Raw genomic sequence first — 21,600 nt, forward strand, 5'->3', positions numbered from 1 at the left:
GATTTTGTCGATACCGGGGATACGCCAATCCTCGGATGGCAACGAAACCCACGAAGAAACGAGCCAGAGTGTACTCAATCTAGCATGGGAAATTTGAGTCAACGTTGAAAAAGACATCTAGAGCTCACAATTACAGAGAAAAAGCTCCATTAAACCTATCATCGTAAAGCGCACTCGGACGACATAAAATTGATATACTCAAGAAAAGCTTTCGATCAAAACTCGAAGTCAGCATATAAGAAGTCGAGAGTAAAGAACGGTTGTTGTTTGTAGAGAAGGCGAATCTTCTATGAACTGAAACAAAACGGTCACATCTACAAAATCAACAGTCTTCGCCGAGGTGGTCTATAACTTAATTACAACATCGTGAAAGTAAGGCATTGGTTCAAACAGAGATAAGTTTAGAGACAGCAAGAAGCCAGCCAAATTCAAACTCTAGATCATTTTCGCATCGAAAACAAAATTTGAAAAATATACAACTATTAAAGGTCCTTAAAAGAAGAAACTCACGAGGGACTTGAGGTCAAAATTTTCAATTGAACGTGCGCTCCATAAGTAAAGAGAGCGAGAAATTTGATTCCAATTTGGAGGACTTCTAATGTCAAAAGATTCTAATGAGACAGACATCTTTCAGCTTAATTTCAAAGGCCAAACACCAGTGACCTGTCTAAATCAAACAGTAAACACTGCAGAAAATCACGCAGGAAAGAAGACGCTTTCCATAAAAATGGGGACAGTTCAATACAGGTTGGTATATAAAAATAACTTAAATCTGAAAAAAATAAAACATCAATTTAGCGCCACTATCAATGAGATCGCTGATATTGAACTTAGACGTCTTCGAGCAGATTCTGAAGAAAATATCAACTTTGAAAAACAGAGCGTATAACTGAACGCTCTGTCTGAATTAGAGATTTTTCAAAGTTATAGCTGATTTTGTCGATACCGGGGATACGCCAATCCTCGGATGGCAACGAAACCCACGAAACGAGCCAGAGTGTACTCAATCTAGCATGGGAAATTTGAGTCAACGTTGAAAAAGACATCTAGAGCTCACAATTACAGAGAAAAAGCTCCATTAAGCCTATCATCGTTAAGCGCACTCAGACGACATAAAATTGATATACTCAAGAAGAAAAGCTTTCGATCAAAACTCGAAGTCAGCATATAAGAAGTCGGGAGTAAAGACCGGTTGTTGTTTGTAGAGAAGGCGAATCTTCTGTGAATGGAAACAAAACGGTCACATCTACAAAATCAACAGTCTTCGCCGAGGTGGTCTATAACTTAATTACAACATCGTGAAAGTAAGGCATTGGTTCAAACAGAGATAAGTTTAGAGACAGCAAGAAGCCAGCCAAATTCAAACTCTAGATCATTTTCGCATCGAAAACAAAATTTGAAAAATATACAACTATTAAAGGTCCTTAAAAGAAGAAACTCACGAGGGACTTGAGGTCAAAATTTTCAATTGAACGTGCGTTCCATAAGTAAAGAGAGCGAGAAATTTGATTCCAATTTGGAGGACTTCTAATGTCAAAAGATTCTAATGAGACAGACATCTTTCAGCTTAATTTCAAAGGCCAAACACCAGTGACCTGTCTAAATCAAACAGTAAACACTGCAGAAAATCACGCAGGAAAGACGCTTTCCATAAAAATGGGGACAGTTCAATAGAGGTTGGTATATAAAAATAACTAAAATCTGAAAAAAATAAAACAGGAATTTAGCGCCACTATCAATGAGATCGCTGATATTGAACTTAGACGTCTTCGAGCAGAGTCTGAAGAAAACATCAACTTTGAAAAACAGAACGTATAACTGAACGCTCTGTCTGAATTAGAGATTTTTCAAAGTTATAGTTGATTTTGTCGATACCGGGGATACGCCAATCCTCGTATGGCAACGAAACCCACGAAACGAGCCAGAGTGTACTCAATCTAGCATGGGAAATTTGAGTCAACGTTGAAAAAGACATCTAGAGCTCACAATTACAGAGAAAAAGCTCCATTAAGCCTATCATCGTTAAGCGCACTCAGACGACATAAAATTGATATACTCAAGAAGAAAAGCTTTCGATCAAAACTCGAAGTCAGCATATAAGAAGTCGAGAGTAAAGAACGGTTGTTGTTTGTAGAGAAGGCGAATCTTCTATGAATGGAAACAAAACGGTCACATCTACAAAATCAACAGTCTTCGCCGAGGTGGTCTATAACTTAATTACAACATCGTGAAAGTAAGGCATTGGTTCAAACAGAGATAAGTTTAGAGACAGCAAGAAGCCAGCCAAATTCAAACTCTAGATCATTTTCGCATCGAAAACAAAATTTGAAAAATATACAACTATTAAAGGTCCTTAAAAGAAGAAACTCACGAGGGACTTGAGGTCAAAATTTTCAATTGAACGTGCGTTCCATAAGTAAAGAGAGCGAGAAATTTGATTCCAATTTGGAGGACTTCTAATGTCAAAAGATTCTAATGAGACAGACATCTTTCAGCTTAATTTCAAAGGCCAAACACCAGTGACCTGTCTAAATCAAACAGTAAACACTGCAGAAAATCACGCAGGAAAGAAGACGCTTTCCATAAAAATGGGGACAGTTCAATAGAGGTTGGTATATAAAAATAACTAAAATCTGAAAAAAAAATAAAACAGGAATTTAGCGCCACTATCAATGAGATCGCTGATATTGAACTTAGACGTCTTAGAGCAGAGTCTGAAGAAAATATCAACTTTGAAAAACAGAACGTATAACTGAATGCTCTGTCTGAATTAGAGATTTTTCAAAGTTATAGTTGATTTTGTCGATACCGGGGATACGCCAATCCTGGGATGGCAACGAAACCCACGAAGAAACGAGCCAGAGTGTACTCAATCTAGCATGGGAAATTTGAGTCAACGTTGAAAAAGACATCTAGAGCTCACAATTACAGAGAAAAAGCTCCATTAAACCTATCATCGTCAAGCGCACTCGGACGACATAAAATTGATATACTCAAGAAGAAAAGCTTTCGATCAAAACTCGAAGTCAGCATATACGAAGTCGAGAGTAAAGAACGGTTGTTGTTTGTAGAGAAGGCGAATCTTCTATGAATGGAAACAAAACGGTCACATCTACAAAATCAACAGTCTTCGCCGAGGTGGTCTATAACTTAATTACAACATCGTGAAAGTAAGGCATTGGTTCAAACAGAGAAATTTGGAGATAAGTTTGGATAAGCAAGAAGCCAGCCAAATTCAAACTCTAGATCAAAAACAAAATTTGAAAAATATACAACTATTAAAGGTCCTTAAAAGAAGAAACTCACGAGGGACTTGAGGTCAAAATTTTCAATTGAACGTGCGTTCCATAAGTAAAGAGAGCGAGAAATTTGATTCCAATTTGGAGGACTTCTAATGTCAAAAGATTCTAATGAGACAGACATCTTTCAGCTTAATTTCAAAGGCCAAACACCAGTGACCTGTCTAAATCAAACAGTAAACACTGCAGAAATTCACGCAGGAAAGAAGACGCTTTCCATAAAAATGGGGACAGTTCAATACAGATTGGTATATAAAAATAACTTATATCTGAAAAAAATAAAACATGAATTTAGCGCCCCTATCAATGAGATCGCTGATATTGAACGTAGACGTCTTCGAGCAGAGTCTGAAGAAAAAATCAACTTTGAAAAACAGAACGTATAACTGAATGCTCTGTCTGAATTAAAGATTTTTCAAAGTTATAGTTGATTTTGTCGATTATGGGAAATTTGAGTCAACGTTGAAAAAGACATCTACAGCTCACAATTACAGAGAAAAAGCTCCATTAAACCTATCATCGTTAAGCGCACTCGGATGACATAAAATTGATATGCTGTAGAAGAAAAGCTTTCGATCAAAACTCGAAGTCAGCATATACGAAGTCGAGAGTAAAGAACGGTTGTTGTTTGTAGAGAAGGCGAATCTTCTATGAATGGAAACAGAACGGTCACATCTACAAAATCAACAGTCTTCGCCGAGGTTGTCTATAACTTAATTACAACATCGTGAAAGTAAGGCATTGGTTCAAACAGAGATAAGTATGGAGACAGCAAGAAGCCAGCCAAATTCAAACTCTAGATCATTTTCGCATCAAAAACAAAATTTGCAAAATATACAACTATTAAAGGTCCTTAAAAGAAGAAACTCGCGAGAGACTTGAGGTCAAAATTTTCAATTGAACGTGCGTTCCATAAGTAAATACAATTCAGAATTAGATTCACTTGTTTAGTGACCTGAATCCCAGCCCGATGGATTATCTCTGACTAAAACCTGGTTATCAGATAATGACAACAGTAATAGGTTTATGATTGATGGCTATCTAGCAGTTAAGGATAGAAATAATGATATGGACGACAATACTCTGGACAACAATCAATGGACCAGAAATTTTGAAACATTACTGCAAACGGATTTACAGTGGCCTATGAAGTACGAACTCGCGTTTTAGGCGCGTCATCAAAATCACTTCACTATTTTATCTACCATAACAACCAAAGCTCAACATCAGAAATTTAAGAGCTGCAAAGTTTCTCCTATTATAACTGCACAACAACTTTCAAATAGAAATTAAAGTAAACATTGCAACAACAACAATCATGATTACGTTGATATAAGAGTTTTCTGAACGACAAAAAATCCGTAATTAAAACAATTTGGACCTGGAAGTAGTGTTAAGTAAAAAAAATAATGGGTTCTTTTAGTCTAACTCACGAGGCAAATAACGCATTTGATATCTTTAACACTGTCTGCCTGGCTGTTACAAATAAGTACCCGCCACAGAAACAAACGACAAAAAGCACAAAGACAAGAAACTGCCTCGGGGTTCGATAAAAACTCTAAAACGTTGAGGAGCAAAAGGAAGAAAAACATAACCGACTAACGTCGGAGCGAAATGCTCTCAAACGACCGGTGAGCGTTCGGCTTCGTCAGTAGCTGGCTAAGGATTAACGAGGGTCGCTTTAGCTTAATTGAAGGGGTGTGAGTTGAGCGCAGCTGAGGGGGGGGGGGTGGTTGTGTGCGTGTCTGTGTGTGCGTGGGGGGGGGGGGTCAAGCTCTAAGAACCGCCCTTCACACCATAAGTATACGTCTCCAAAACAGTTTCTGTGAATCTCATACTTTGAGACGAGTGAGCTGAAAGGCTCTAAGAGAACTTCATGAATCGCATTAAAAATACCAGCAGGACTAATATAATTGCTACAAACTTCGTTTGCGAGCAATTAAACAAGACAGACTGTAAAACTTGTACTCAATGAAATATGAAAATCCGAATACGATAGAGCAAACAATTTCAATTTATATTTTGCAAATATTGGACTTGAACAGAACAACCAGATGAAAAGCTGATCTTACTGTTCTTATAGTTCAACATTTTCTCAGCAAAACGTCGAAACCAGAAATCGCTGCCATGAAAAACCTTTAAAACAAATCTTCCTCTGGAACCGATGATAGAAACATCTTGCTAAGGTTTCAGCACCAATGACTTTCCATTATCTAACATTTATTATTACAAAAAAAACAGAGATAATTCCTAACGATCTTCAGAAGTCAAAACTTTTCCCTATGCATACACAACTATAATGAAAACAACTATCGAACAATTTCTCTTTCAATTGTCGAAGTCAAATCTACGAAAAAGACCGTGTGCTCCAATTTTGAGACAAATTCTTTCTTTTACATTACGCAGTTTGTTTTCCGCAACAACAGCGCTTCTACGGGCGGTGGCCGAAATCCTCACAATCGATTTTGAAATACGACACTAACGGTATTAGCACTGTTTCCTGATCTTAAAAAGGACTTCGATACTAAAGATGACACGCTGCTTAGCTGTAATTTAAATTGCACTGAGATACGAGGTAATTATCTTCAATAGTTTAATTTGCACCTAACTGACAGAACACAACAAGTAGGATTGAGAAAAAAATCTCATTGGGAAAGGTAGAACGTGGCGTTTCGCAAGGAGCAATTTTAGGTCCTCAATTATTTATCATCTAAGTACACGAAAATCCACTGGTTGGCGAAAAAACTATAATCAATGCTATCATCAGATGATACCAACCTAACGGCCATTGAATTACAAGTTGATGATACCGGAAAGGATCTTGAACAAGTATATGACATACTAAACTCAAATGAACAAGTAATCAATGTTTACTAGTAATCGGAAAAAACGAACTAAAAATTACAACTGCTCACAAAAGAACCTTCACATGTTCAACTTTCTTTGAATTCTGACCCCATCGGTAATAAACCAGCATAAAAATATTTTGGCCTTAGCATGTCATCGGCCATATTGAATGGGTTAGAAAACTCGCCAACCAATTGGTTGTAATTACAAAACTTCGGCATTTTGTTCCACAATCTTATCTAATTGACTACTACAAGACATGTTTTATGCCCATAAATCAATATGATGTTTTTGTTTATGCTTGTCGCAGTTACTCAACACTGCTAACAAAAATCACTTTCCAAACTAAAAATTTATTTACTTTAGAAGGAAGAACAGAAGATGAACATTTTAACAATTTGGTCGGTTTTTGATCTGCATACTTATGAAATACTCATGTTTGTACCAAGGGCCGTACATAGACTGCATACTGAAAAATTTGCGTGAAGTGTGGGGCATCAAACCACCCCTCACAACATGAATTTATGTCTCAAACAATTTCGGCGAATCTCATACTTAAGAGTCTGTTAAGCCAAAAGCTCTAAAAGAACTTAATGCCTCCTGGGGGGTTAACGTAGCCAGTTTATCCTGTATTTGAGGAGGAAAGATCAGACAAAAATCGGTCATGAAAATCGAATGAAGACAAAAATTTGTCGGTCGGACAAAAATCCAATGAAGACCGCAGGACCAATATAAGCTCAAAGCAATTAGAAAACATATTATTAGTGCATAAACGTCCAAAACAATTTGTACGGCGATTTAATGCCTCTTAACAATTTAGTGCTGAGGAACAAGAAAGTGCAAAATAGTCTAAAACTATCAAAAACTTACACCGAAACGAAAACGATCCTTCACATTTTCAAAAAATCCATTCAACATAAACTGCAATGCTATAAAAGGAAACTAAGTATTTAATGGCGCGCCAATTAATCTCAAAACTGCAGATATATAGAGGAAATAGAAAAAACACGAGTTTGTTCAGAATATTATTTACTTTACAAATGTTGCTATTCACATCCAGCAAATAATAAATTATTCATCCACTAAGAAGATCAGGATTGTATTCCGAAGCTAGTGAAAATAAATGGTATACGTGAGTATCTAGGAAAAACCGCAGATAATTGCCAAAATCAGTTAATTTCTACTCAAATTTTGGATTTCGTCCGAAATTAATACTAGCAAATCTACTAGCGAAAAGAAGGCTCGCCGCCGAAAACCATTTGGGAATAATACGGCAACACAAAAACGATAAAATTGTTGAAATTTAAAAACTGCTATAAAAATATGTTTCATGTCTACTTTTCTCGCTTCCCTTCGGAACGATGTTTAAAGAAAATATTAACTTTGTCACCACTCTGTTCAGAATAGTATTCAAAACCCTTTTCTACGCGCAGCCAACAAAACAAAATATTCTATCAAAAATAACTGACCAATCGTAACTTTTTTAAAACAACCGCCGATTGCTTATGAAGTATCAGCATCTACCAGACGCTATCCTACAGCCAAAATGTACGATATAGAGAACTGGAGAAAGAAAAATTTAAGGTATAAAAAGCTAAATGCTACAGCACTGTCCGAATAAGCTGAGCATTTTATGAAGGAAAAGAAACTTCGAGGACTACGATTGCTTTTTCTGGCACAAATTTTCCCTAAAGAACTTAGAAATGGGGGAAATATACTTTTTAATATACTTTTCCTTATTGTATGCATTCATTTAACATTACAATAATCTCATAATTGAAGTTCTGAAGGGCAGTGTTGAGGATAATGTGTCCCATTGTTTTTCCCCTTCCAGTCTCTTTATACATTGATATTTGTCACAGTTTCTCTTTATATTGAGAACTGGGATAAATTTTTCTTTTGTCTTTCTTTCTTAAAAAGATTGTGTTCACGAATTCCTTCTCAATTGCGTTAACTAGAGATTAAAGTTCAAAGTTCAAACACAGCCGGGACGCATACGGAAAACAGCTGCCTTTGACACCTGGCCGGCGTTGGCATTGAAATAGGTGGTGACATCAAAAGATTGACAGTCAAAAACCATTCTACGCATTTGGTCCGCACGTTCATTAGATGCTCAATAGTTCGACATGCTGTCAAGTATATAAGCATGAGATACAGAATTGAATTGATGTAGTTGCTGATGCAAGGTATAATACCCTTTAAAAAAATCTTAAACGCTCTAAAAAGATCAAATACTACATTATTATAGCTAAAGTACTTAAAGTGCAGTCATAACGCACTTCTGATTAGTTTATGATATGAACTAACGCAAGTTTAAAAAAAGAGGTTTAGAGATTTGCGGTGACAACAAACAAACATAGCCGGCGGATTGCCGGAAAATAGCCGCGATAGACGCTTGTTGCCTTCCATGAATTGAAACAACCAAAGAAATAAGATAGACAGATCGACCACCAGTCCTTTAATAGACCACTAGGGTTATGACACATACGGTCTGTAAGGAAAAAGTGCTCAGAGAGCTTTTTCAAAACTGATATTCGAAATCAAAAATTCAAGACTAATACTCAAGAATTAGGGCATATATGTTTGGCACTACTTAGATGCACATTATTGATCTTAACTAAAATGTTCATAAAATTTAAAGTTCCATAAGTGAGTTCAGAAGTCATTTTTTTAGTGAGGTAAGTCACGCAATTGGCCTAAAAGCAGAAGTGACGTCACACACACAAATTTTAACTGCAAATGCAATAGAAGTTAGTGAAAAAGTCAATTCCAAGAAGTCAGGTCGTAAGAATCATCGATGGAGACGACGAATTAAAAAAACATAGCAGGACAAGTCCTGAAATACAATTCAAAGAATTGAATGAAAAACGTAGATTTACTCTACCTAAACAGCAGATCAATTCAACGATGCCAGCCAAAACACAAACAAAATCATCTCAAAAAATGGAGAAACAAACAATCAAACAAACTAAACAGATATATAATCCTTGATAAAACTTGGAAGCTTTTACCCCTGAGGCAAAATTTGACCCCTTTAAATACACCTATTTCAAAAAAATGTTCAAAACAAATTTTTTTTCTGAAATTGGTGCAGTATTATATCTGCAAGGCCTGAAAAAATTCATTGGCCCTTGAAGATCGATTAACTCGAAAATTTTCAAAAACTAAAAATATCAATTGAAATTTTAAAGAAATGTTGCTGAAAATCGTGACATTAATATCTTAAGAATAATTTCTTAAAAAATGATTCTAGTGTCTCTAGAGGCTATCCAGTAAACCAATTCCAAGTGCTAAAAAAATAATTGGTTCAAAGATCGATAGGCAAAAATTTTTTTAAAAAATTTCATATTTCAAAAAACAGAAATTCGTTCTATTAAAATGTTGAAAACAATCCAATTACCCCCTAGCAACTATTTAATGATATACTGTCAAGCCCTGTAAGAGGTTATCTGGCTACTTGGGCAAGAAAAACTGAATAAAAGACAAATGTATTCAAAAAAACTTAAAAAAACTTACAAGTATTATCAAAAAATTTTCAAAATTCGAAAGGTTAAATTGTTGAAAACAAATCCATTAAAACTAACAACTATGCAGTAACCGTTTTCAGACCGTGGAATAGGTTTCCTGGCACTTGAGAATGGACAAATATCGAAAATTGAAAAAAACTTCAAGAAACCTCAAAAAAGTTGAAGTTTTTATCAAAAAAATGCTAAAATTCGACATTAAAATGTTGAAAACCCCTCCATTGTTACTAGAAACTCTACAGTGCCCTATTATCAAACCTTAAAGAAGATTCCCTGGCCCCTGAAGCTGGAAAAACGCAAAAAATGACAAAAATTGTCAAAAACCTTGAAAAAATTGCAAAAAGTAGTATCATTGTGTGTGTTTGTGTTTGTAGTACCAGAACATTTAGCTGATAAACTGGTCATAACAAGTACCTTTTTCTCGCAAAAGGCCTTCATCAACTTTTAAAAACTTCAACCTAAGACTAATCAAGCAAAAAACTTAAAAAAATCACAAAAAACATGAAAAATTGCACCATTTCGAGCCCAACAACTCCTAAAAATGACCTTTTAACCTTCAATTGAGGCCATCCCAGTAGCTGCAACACTCTAAGCACTTGAAGGACTACTAACGTCCACTTTGGGCCTCTAATGAAACTTAATGCCCGCTGGGCTTTACCTGTTTATCCCGTTTTGAAAGATCAAAGTCATTGAAAAATGTGTGAACACATCTTAAAAAAAAACACAGCGCCCCAATACAATTCAAATTCTTTGAATTGTAAAAAACCACGATGTCCCCAATAATAGCCGCTAACGCTTCGCGGCTATTAAAAAACTAATAAAAACTAGAAGGATTAGATCGAAAATTTCAGCTAACACCCAAGAACTTACAAAAAACTGCAGGTGAAAACAAACACGAAAATTTTACAACTAACTTTTCTTGCTGATTCATAAAGCGTTATGAGCAAAATTAATATTCACTTTTATATATGTACCTCAATTAATCATATAAAAGGGGTAAAAAAACTGTGTTGCTATTGACGATTACGTATGCGTTGTATAAGAAATGGACTTACAGTTTCAGCTTCGGTCAGTTTAGTCTTGAGCTGTGAGACCTGATCCAATAACTCGCTGTGTTTCGTTGCCAACTCCTGCAGACGATTGTTGGTCTCCACATTTGTAGTCCTCAAATGCTCACAATCGTCTTCGGCTTCACTGCAACACCTCTATAACACAACACCCGCTCACATTAAACAATATATTCCAAATACTTGATCCATAAGTTTTCCCTTTCGAATAATTATTGATTGATGCAGTTTATGGAACAATCTCTGTTATACCAGATATAGAGATTTGTTTAAACATTAGAGTTCTCCAACTACAAATTCTTCATCTATGAATCCATACTAATAGATAATTAAATAACAACATCAACAGTAGAACTCATTCTATCAAAAGCTTAAAATGACAGAAATATTTACAGGATTTATTTAGCTATTAAATAAAAATCAATCGCCTTGTGTAATGTCACCCACTGCACTTAAAACAGATATTCGTAAAAATAATTTTGAATTATCCCTCATTTTATATTGTTAATAAGAAAACATCTAACTCACAACAAAAAGCTATAACATAATAAAATCGGAGCGAATTGCTCTCAAACCGGCTGGCTTCGTCAGTACCAAGCTACGGTTTAGTGAGGCTATCTTTGGGGGGGGGGGGGGTCAACCTCTAAAAACCGCCCCTCACACCATACGTATATGTCTCCAAAACATTTTCTGTGAACCAGTGAGCTGAACCAGTGAGCTAATTTGAGACCAGTGAGCTGAAAGGTTCTAAGATAACTTAATGCCCGCTGGGCGCTATTTACAAGGTAGTTAAAGAAATAAAGCAGGAAAAAATCAATTTTATCAAAAGAAACTCCTAATTTCGAATATGTCTTTCAAATCCTTAACATAGCTGGCAGATTGCCAGAACATAGCCACAATAGCTTTGTAGACCTGCAGTCTCAAAATGATAATAAAAGAAACAGACCAAAAAAACTTTTTTAACCAATTTATGTTATATTTCGATTAAGAATCTAATTAACTGATTGCTACTTCTATCAGATGCTCTCAAATACCCTTCATTTAGAGAGACACACACTCATTTGAAATATCAATTTGAATTATAGCAAAGAAAACTCAATTTTAGAGAGAGGAAGTCATTTTTGAGAATGAGGTAAGTCTAGTGTGACCAAAAACTTGATCACGCGAATGAACAAATATACTCAATGCAATAAGAGTGAAAAATGACGTCGCACACTCAATTCAGTTGAAATTGCATGAACGAGTGAACAAAGAGCAGATTTGAAGTGATTGTGACGTCATATGGTCGTAACAAAAATCTTGACGACGAAATAAAAACACAGCCAGAAGAAGTCCGGACGTAACTCGAAGCGTCAAAACTTCAAAAAAAACCGTAATTGCAGCTGACGCCATTACCTTTTGTATTAAACCATTAACTCTTTACCTCCCCAGGTCTGATCTAAAATCTAGAAACAAAATTTAGCAAAATTTTTTAATGAAAACGTTTGGTAACGTTAAAAAAGTCTGAAATAATTAGGATGGTCAGAATACTGATAGGCTGAAAAAGTTGACAGGGCTATCAATTGCCGTCACATAGTTCATGATTCTAATTTCAAAAAGATCGCGAAAGCAAACGGCAGTAAATGATCTTACAGACTAAGTTAAATTTTCAAAAACAGAATGCTCAAAATTAAGAATCAGAGAAACACTACAATGAGGTTGCTAATCACTGCAATTAAGACAAAAACAGCACATACGTCTTCCTCGTTGTACATATGCTCGACAACATGATTTCAAACTTATTCAAAAATTAAATTAATCACAGAAAAGACATTAGCAAAAGAATAATATTCAAAGGCAAAATGTTTAGAAACAATACCAAAGCCGAAAAAAATTGCAATAAATACTAATAATTTTCCAGCAAAATCTCAAAACTGCCTTATGTTGAATGAAACCAATTGCAAACCAAAGAAATGACGAAAATCTAATAAAGCTAAAATTAATTAAAATTCCTAACAACTGAAAAAATCATTATACCGAATATAAATGTAGGTGGCAAGACAACTCTAGAATAACACAAACTAGAAGGTGAAGAATATTGACAAAATGTAAGGGAAACCGTAACAAGAAAACTAATTCTTGATTTTTGAAAGTTAAAAATCAAGAGAAACGAATACATTTCATTGTTCAGCAGGCGAGACATAGAAAAGTCAACGAGTCATCCAAGACAAAAATCTATCCTCCTGAACAGGAAAAAACAGATAAAAAAGCAGAATTACAACATACGGAACATTGAAACATTTTGCAAAAAAATGGTCAAAAAACTTGTAAGGCTGCATTTATGCAAAAAATTTCAACTATTTTCCAAAAACTTAACGCATAAAAATGATTGAAATGTTATTGAAACGAAACTAAAGTCCCTCATTTTCCAAAAAAGGCTATTTCAAGTAATTAAATCCAAATTACAAACAAAAAACTGACAAAAATTGGAAAATAGTACTAAAATCGGATTAGCATATTTCTGTCAAAAAGACGCCTGAAAGATCCAAAAATGAAGAAATAGAAAGCCAAAAATTAACTAAAAATCAAGAAATATGTGCCAATTTTAAACTTGAAACGCATTTTCAGGCTCTGCAAAACACTGTGGTATCAATTTCCGAGGTTTACATTTCAATATAGCATCGAATAAAAATTATTTCTACAAAAAACAAAATTACAAGCAAAAAAACTGGGCCACTTAGACGATAAAACGGCTAAAACCGGCTATCTATATGTGCTGTTCAGTCAAAAACTATTTTTCAAAGTCAACAAGTCATCCACTAAACGCAGAGCATGATTAAAAAACTTCTCACTCAAAATTAGTTCATGTGGCAATTTTACTCACTTTTGCTTTTAGGTTAAAACAGCGTCTGAACGAAGAGTACTTCCGGTAAAAAAAACCTTAAAAAACAAATACTCCTCTTCGAGTCGTAAAAACAATAAGAAGGCCAATAATAGCCTCAGCTATCGCTTTGCGGCTATTAAAAATGACCCGAATAATCCTATAAAAAGCAGGCAATAACCATGCAGAAAAATTCAGCTACAGAATAGCAGATTTCACCTTAATAATGTCTCTCTCTGAAATTTTCTGTGCTGAGAAGACGATGAATCGGAAAACTAAAAAAGGGGCAGGGCAGGGCTTGAATGACAAACGTGGAAAAGATTAAAATAAAGACTTGTCCAAGTAATATTTTTATGATAAATAAAATTGACAGTGGGCAAAGCATATAATCCTACAAATGCTAAAACAAAGAGAACGCAGAAAAACAAGAAAAACTCATCATCGGAAAATAGCGGTGTTAAAAAATCAAAACCCAATCAAAACCTTGTTTTAAGATCCACCACTTATGTTTTGCAGGAAAAGAAATGAGTAAGTCAACGATAAGTATGAGTTACAACTCGACAGAAGAACATTAATACATTAAAAGTAAAAGCGGCAGAATTCCAAAAAACACAGACTTTTTTCACAATCAATAGTCCTAAAAACATTGAATTGTCGTTTGAACACACAAAATAAAATAGCTTAAGCCTTAAAAAAACGCCAAAGAACTTGTAATGAATCATTCTAAGATTCAAGAAAGCAAGAGCAATAATTGGTGGCAAAACTCAGCAGTGCAGTCATTTGAAACACAGCCTAATAGCCAAAAGCATTAAAAGCTATGGGGGGAGGGCAACAGCGGGAGGGGGGTTCTTCAACCTCTAAGAACCACCTTTCACACCATAAGTTTCCAAAACAGTTTCTGTGAATCGCGTACTTGTGAGACCAGTGAGTTGAAAGGCTCTAAGAGAACTTAATGCCCGCTGGGCGCTACCTCTTTATCCCGTTTTTGAGGACAAAAAGTCAAGTGAGTCGGACGAAAAATCGGTCACGCGAAAAATCGCATAAAAAGACCGACAGGACTAATATAATTGCTACAAACTTCCTTTGAGAGCAATTAAACACTCGGAAACTGTCCTAAATTTTTTAAGTTTAATTACATTATGCATGAGATCTGCCAATAATTAGACTAAAAGATCATACTACGAAAAAAGCAACAAAAACAGGAAAACTTTTTGCAATCGCACAGAGCCGTTAAAACCTGGAGATGCTGTTAACTCGAATCACATAGTCAGAGCCGCTAATACTTGGAACAGCTGTCAACTGGAAACGCTACAAAAACTCCCAGTACTCTCAATATAAAATCACAGTGACCTATCATTGCGGTTTAAAAGGAGAACGAACAAAATACGCACAAAACACAAATTCAAATAAATATGAAAGCATTAATTTCAAGTCAGAAAATCAACTTCCCCGTGGTCGATTCGAATCAAATATTACAAGAAAACGTTTCTCATCGTTGGTAGAGTCTGCAAGACAACCCAATACATAACAACAAAAACAGAAGTTGAATTGCTGCATGTCGCCGGCAGATTGCCGGAAAACAGCCGCTGTTGACGCACATTGGGATTGAAACTGAAAAAAACTCATTAAGAGATAGAAATTGACATAAGTGTCAATGTCTTCTTATTTGAGGTGCAGAAATTACACTTAATTTAGCGTCTAAACTGAAGGGCAATTAAGTAAAAAACTAACGCCAGCTAGCAATCGCTTTAATGAACTTTGAAAACCTAATGCACTACAACTTAATGACCGGGCTTTATATGTTTATCCCGTTTCTTTTGAATTTGCTCTGTTGACTTTGACCGATTGCACTACATTACGTAATTCATTGAGTGAAAGAATTTAAAAACCAATCAGTTGAAACAGTGAGGTAAGTCAAAAGTCAAACGAGAAAATTGTGGCTTATGGTAAACAAAAAATGTGATCAAAAGGTAAAGCGAATTGAAAACATAGCAGGACAAGTCCAGAGTTGCATAATTTTGCAATATTGAAAATTGAAAAACACTTACTTACACGACCTAAGAAACTCACTGGCCCGCAACGATTGATAATCTTAGAAAAAGACTCAATTACAGAAAATTTGAAAACAATTGCAAATTTTAATGAAATGTTGCTAAAAACTTTTCAAAGCTTTCTTAAATGTTTCAAATGTTTGAAGTTTCATCGGAATCATTTCATTGTCTCCAGATGCTATCCAATAACCAAATTTCAAGCCTTAAAAAGTTGAATTGGCTCAGAGATTGATAAATTATGAAAATGCCCACAATTTTCAGAATCATTCGAAAAATTTCAAACTTTAACAAATAATTGCAAAAGCCGTTATATTAAAAAGTTTAATATACTTCCATTGTCTATAGCCACTATGCAGTGACATACTAGCAAACCACAGGAGGTTGTATGAGACAACTGTGAAAACTGAGACAAGATAAAGTGAAAAAGAGACAAATCCTCAAAAAAAACTAGAATTTGCGAATTTTATCAAAAAAATTGCTAAAGATCGTGATATCAAAATGTTGAAAACAAATTAAATTCCACTAAAAAAACTATCCAAAAAGCCAATACCAGACCCTAGAGGATATTTTATGGCCCATAAGACTGGAAAATCTCAAAAAATGCCAAAAAATTTTAAAAAAGCTTTTTTCAAAAAGTTGATAAAATTCGTGAAGTTTAAATGCGAAAAACTGATGTTGAAAACTGTTCCATTGCCAATTGAAACTATGCTGCAACTTATTTTCAAACCTTCGAGTAGGCTTTATGGCCCCTGAGGCTTGAAAAATTTTTCAAAATTACAGAGATCAAAACTTCAAAAAAAAATGCAAATTTGTACCATTTTAGTGGGCCATAGCAATTGAGTGAGGTAAGTCATGTATGATCAAAATCTAATCACGCAAATAACCTAAAATCTTTCGCAAAAGCGAGTGAGAAATGACTTCACGCGCGCAAATGCCGTTAGTGAGAGGAAGAAGTCATTCAGAAAATTTGACTTTTTCAGCTTTGCTGTGTGAACAACTGTAAAACGAAAAAAGAGCGTCAGACGACGAAACAAAAAAAAACCAAGAGCACCGCAATATAGCTACGCTCAGCTTACAGCTTCGCGGCTATAAAAAGACAAATTCAAAAACTTGAAAAAATTGCAAATTTGTATTATCTTTGTCATAATATTTGCAATACCAAAACAAATAGCTCATAAAATGGCAATAGCAATTATATCTAGCAAAAATCCTTCATCAACTTCGAAAAACCTCAGTTCAAGAACACTCGGCTAAAAAGAAAGCTCGAAATATGACAAAAAAAACGTGAATTGCACCTTTTTGGCCTCGAAAGCTCCTAAAAATGAACTTTTAACATTGAAAGAAAGCTTTCACAGCATCTGCACTACTCTAAGCACTTGGAAGACTCACAATTATAACTGTTTAGCTCGTTTTGAAAGATCAAAGTAATTGAAAGATGAGTGAAAACAACTTACGAAAAAACAGCACCAGTACGATCCAATACCTGGATTGTAAAAAAAAATGATGGCTTCTAAATTATAGCCAGAGAGGCTGAAGGCGGCTAATAAAAACTAATGCCAGCTAACACACGCTTAAATGAACATTGATAACCTAGTGAACTATGACTTGATGACCGGGCTTTATAAGTTTATTCAGTTTCTTTTGATTTTGCTCTTTTGACTTTGGCAGTACTCAAGACATTGCGTGATTCAATGTCTGAAAGAGTTTAAAATCAATTCAGTTGAGGCAGTGAGTGAGCTAAGTCAGAAGTCAAGCGTGAAAATCGTGACTTGACGATGTTAGACGAAAAACGTGATCACAAAGTAAAGCGAACTTTAAAAAAGGAGAGTGCCTAAATAATAACAGTTGAGGATTACGGCGGCCATTAAAAACTATTAGGAAACATAGCCGACTAACGACCGACGAATTGCTCTCTACCGACCGGCGAGCGGTTGGCGCAGATAGCCACGGTTTAGTGAGGCGAGCTTTAGCTTAATTGAAGGGGCGTGAGATGAGCGCAGCGGGGGTGCATGGCAGCGGGGGTACAACAGAGTTTGAGAGCAATTAAAAATGATTTTCTTAAAAGTGCCATTAAGGTCATTTATGATGAAACATTTCTATTATTATTCAGCATTAATTAGGATAGATGATGATATCACGCCACAACAGCAGCTGAAGTGCAGCATCAACAAAAAGAGTTAAGGAAAGAGAGAAGGTAAGACAGATAAAGCGTAAACGAGAAAGAGAAGGAAAGTAACGCCAACGAAAAAAATCCAGAGCTTGCAATGAAAATGTTTAAAATCATTTTTTGTCTCTGGAGCTCTGCTAAGTAACCCATCTACAATACTTAAAGTTTCATGGGCCAGTAATGATCGTTAAACTCAGAAAAGGACAATATATAAAAATTTTTAAAACAATTGCAAATTTTAACAAAATCTTGCTAAAACTCAAGATATTCAAATCATCAAAGCCATTTCATTGCCTCAAGAGACTATCCAGTATCCCTATTTCGAGCCTTAAAGTTTCACTGGCTCAAAAAGATACACATATTTTATAAAAAAAACTGCTAAAACTGGAAACACAAAAAAAATGATTGCCATTCCAATAATTCTAGAAACTATTCAGCAGCTCATCATCAAACATTGGAGGAGATACCTGCGCCCCTGGTGCAGGAAAAAAATTCCAAAAAAAATCGAAAAGTCTCAGAAAACTTGCAAATATTTTTTGAAAAAAATCGTTTAAATTCGTGATATTAAAATCTTGAAGAAAATTCCATTACATCTAGAAACTATGCAGTAACCTATTATCAAACTCTGTGGAGGTTCTGTGACTTTTGGGGCTAGAGAAACTTAAAAAACATGAACTTGAAAAGAAAAATTTGAAAAAAGTGATGAAATTTGTGATAACAAAAGTCGAAAACTCTTCCACGGACCATAAAAATTTTTCAATAAATTATTATCAAACCCCCTAAGGAGATTTTCTGGCCCCTGGGTCTTGAAAGACTTGAATAATGAAAAATAAATGTCAATAAAAAAAAATGCACGTTTTGTCAAAAAAATTTAAGATGATTAAATGTTGAAACCATTACATTTCCACTAAAAACTATACAGTAACCTATTATCGAACCCTAGAGGAGGTTCCTTGACACCAAGGGCTGATAAAATTTAAAAATGACAAATTTTCAAAAAACTTAAAAATTGTGAAAATTAGTACAAATTTGCGTGTTTTTAGCGAGCGGTTGTTCGTCAGCAGCTAGAGACGGGGGGAGGGTTGCACCGGGAGCTGATGGGAGCTGGGGCAAGCAGGTTGGGTGGAACAGCGCGGGGGGGGGGGGGGGGTTGGGGCAATAGTGGGGGGGGGGGGGGTTGGTTAACAGTGGGGGTCTTCAACCTCTTGAAGAACAGCCCTTCACACCATAAGTCTCCAAAGCCGTTTGAGCTGAAAAGCTCTAAGAGCACTTAATGCCCATGGACGCTACCTGTTTATCTCGATTTACAGACGGAAAATCAAATGGGTCAGACGAAAATCGGTCAAGCAAAAAATCGGATAAAAGACAGACAGGACTAATATAATTGCTACAACCTTCGTTTGAGAGCAATTAATAAACCAGCTGAGCATATAATTCCCCTCCCCCCCCCCCCAAAAAAACTCAGCGGTTCCGGAACAATGATCAATCCTTACATAAACCTTATATTTCTATCAAAAGGCTACAAATACAGTCGCTCAAAATAGCCGAAACGCTTTCAAAAGCACATTTTTCAAATTATTCCAATTGATAACTGCTTCTTAAGATTCAGATCAACTTCATTCGTTAAAAACTGTTCCGAAACCTATATCGTGCACTACTTCCACAATATGAGATTTTCAGCGCCGTTTAAAAGACATAACAATTGAAAGTAGAGTAATTTAAAAGTTAAAAATTCTTACATTTACATGAGACGATGCGGAGTCGGTACTGACATTTCTGGCACTGGGGCGACTTAAATTAATACAACTGAAGTATTTTTTGCAAGGCGACATAACATTGAAAGTTTTCCATTAAATCAAATATTCACATTTTGCGTAACTTTCACTAGTTTAAACGTCACAATACGAAATTGATTCTGAATATTGTTGTGATTCGAAAACCGCAATATATTTATATCTTGTACTTTTGCTGTAAGAGGCGTCAATTAAATTAATAGAAATTTAATAATGAGCTGCAGCAACAGATCAATGACCGATTTGAATTCCTGCCCTATTAGTGTTGTAGGTTTTGGTCCGAGAAGAATTTGTCCTTCTTCATGTTTTGTATCTGAACGAAAAAGATTGATAGTTACCTCAACTTCCGACAACTTGCATTCTATTTGCTGTTTCTCTTTCACAATTTTCTCAACGCTGCTCTAAAACAGACAAACACCACATGTAAGATAGGAACTGTATTCATAAATAAAAATTATTTCGAAGCTAACTTTTTACTTTTGCGTTATGATACAATTACTTAATGAATACAGTTAATTAATTCTCCTTACTACCGAAAACTCCGAAAATGGAGATAAATAATCAGATCTTCTAAACACGTCAAAGCTTCAGATTTTTCTATCTTGCGGCTTCAAACATTGTTTTACCTAGTAAAATCTCATTGAACTTCAAACAATTTGTAAAATTCCATCAATACTTATCCGGTTCAACAGTAGCGCTACAATCGTTTTTACGAGTCAATCATGTTAAATTACTTGGTTACGAAAACTATCGTCGTCATCCATGATTAAATAACTTCACATAATCAACCAACATCCCGTCATCTCCCGCTATGACCCGCTTAATTAAGACCTAAACACAAGCGTATTTTCAATTTCAGTCAAAATAACCCATAGTTTTTTTTCGATTTAAGGTAGCTAGCGCATATTTTAGCCGAATTGCTACTCTTCCAGTGCTGATGTTTAATGTACCGTGCAAACAAACGTTGAAAGTGTTGAGACATACTTTGAACGTGCAACCCACAATCGGGTTTTCAATGCCAACAAACATGTTGGTCTAGTTTGCCTCTTAGTTAACCTCTTAGTTAACATATGACCTCCAATTTGCACAGCCGTGCTACTACGAAGATTAGAATCTGATGTTAAGCGCACAGGCAGTAGAAGCGCAACTGATTAGATACCTTTGCATCTTCTGCATATTTGAGTTTGTCCTCATTAAGGAGTTTGATCTCCTTTTGTAGTCCCTCATCACCCATGTTCTTGCCTAAGATGAATAGTTGAGACTCCAGCAACTCCATGCGCGTCAGCAAACTAAAAACAAAGCATCTCTTTTTTTATAACCCAGGGAAAATGATGTCGAATGAGTAAATAAGAGGAAGAAGAACCAAAGCAGAGAACGCACAAACAAGGAAAATATGTTGACGCAATTCAATTGACTTTGGCAAGTTAATCTTTTTTCAAACTGTTAATGCATTAATAAGATTGCTAGCAATTCTCAGCGAGCGGAGGAATTCCATACTCAAATGGTTCTTCACGTACAAGTAGTGAATTGCATCAGTGGAAAGCCAAGGATCAGGAGTTGTCGAGGCTTAAACTTCCGATGCTCCGCTTCAATTTTTAGCTTTATTTTGGGCCTCTTGGCTGGATAACATTAATACCATGTGCCAAAAAATCAAGTGAGCATTACCTAACAACGCACTTAACAAGACTTAAACTTTTTTGTTTGGTCCGAAAGAACAAAAATTTACTAACTTCCAAACATGAGAAAAATGCTCAATTTACAGCAGTTGTCTGCAAATGCTCAATAAGTAGCTGTTAAAGAAACATCAATTAAAAACAGCATGTAAACAACATTAAGGTGGCACAAGACATCTATGCCCAGGCTATCAACATCAATTTAACATTCATTCGACAAAACCTCAAAAAAAACAGGCAGTACTGTACAATTTGGTGCCCAAAGACTTCAAAAAGACCATTTCAACTTGAATTTGAGCCTTTGCAGCAATTTCAGCGC

At 35.5% G+C, this 21,600-nt stretch overlaps 1 protein-coding gene across 2 annotated transcripts in view; it reads right to left on the bottom strand.

Moving 5' to 3' along the window:
- Positions 1-21,600, bottom strand: part of LOC142339425 (uncharacterized) — a 142,345-nt gene that overhangs the window by 110,917 nt on the left and 9,828 nt on the right. For both annotated transcript variants that reach the window (XM_075389449.1, XM_075389448.1), the window contains exons 6-8: positions 20,768-20,897; positions 19,947-20,009; positions 10,726-10,875 (exon numbers count right to left, since the gene is read on the bottom strand). In XM_075389449.1, coding sequence (XP_075245564.1) covers positions 10,726-10,875; positions 19,947-20,009; positions 20,768-20,897 — 343 coding nt within the window. The remainder of the gene's footprint in view (positions 1-10,725; positions 10,876-19,946; positions 20,010-20,767; positions 20,898-21,600) is intronic.

The sequence above is a fragment of the Convolutriloba macropyga genome, chromosome 5 (assembly GCF_964194025.1).
Source record: "Convolutriloba macropyga chromosome 5, txConMacr16.3, whole genome shotgun sequence".
Taxonomy (NCBI): domain Eukaryota; kingdom Metazoa; phylum Xenacoelomorpha; order Acoela; family Convolutidae; genus Convolutriloba; species Convolutriloba macropyga.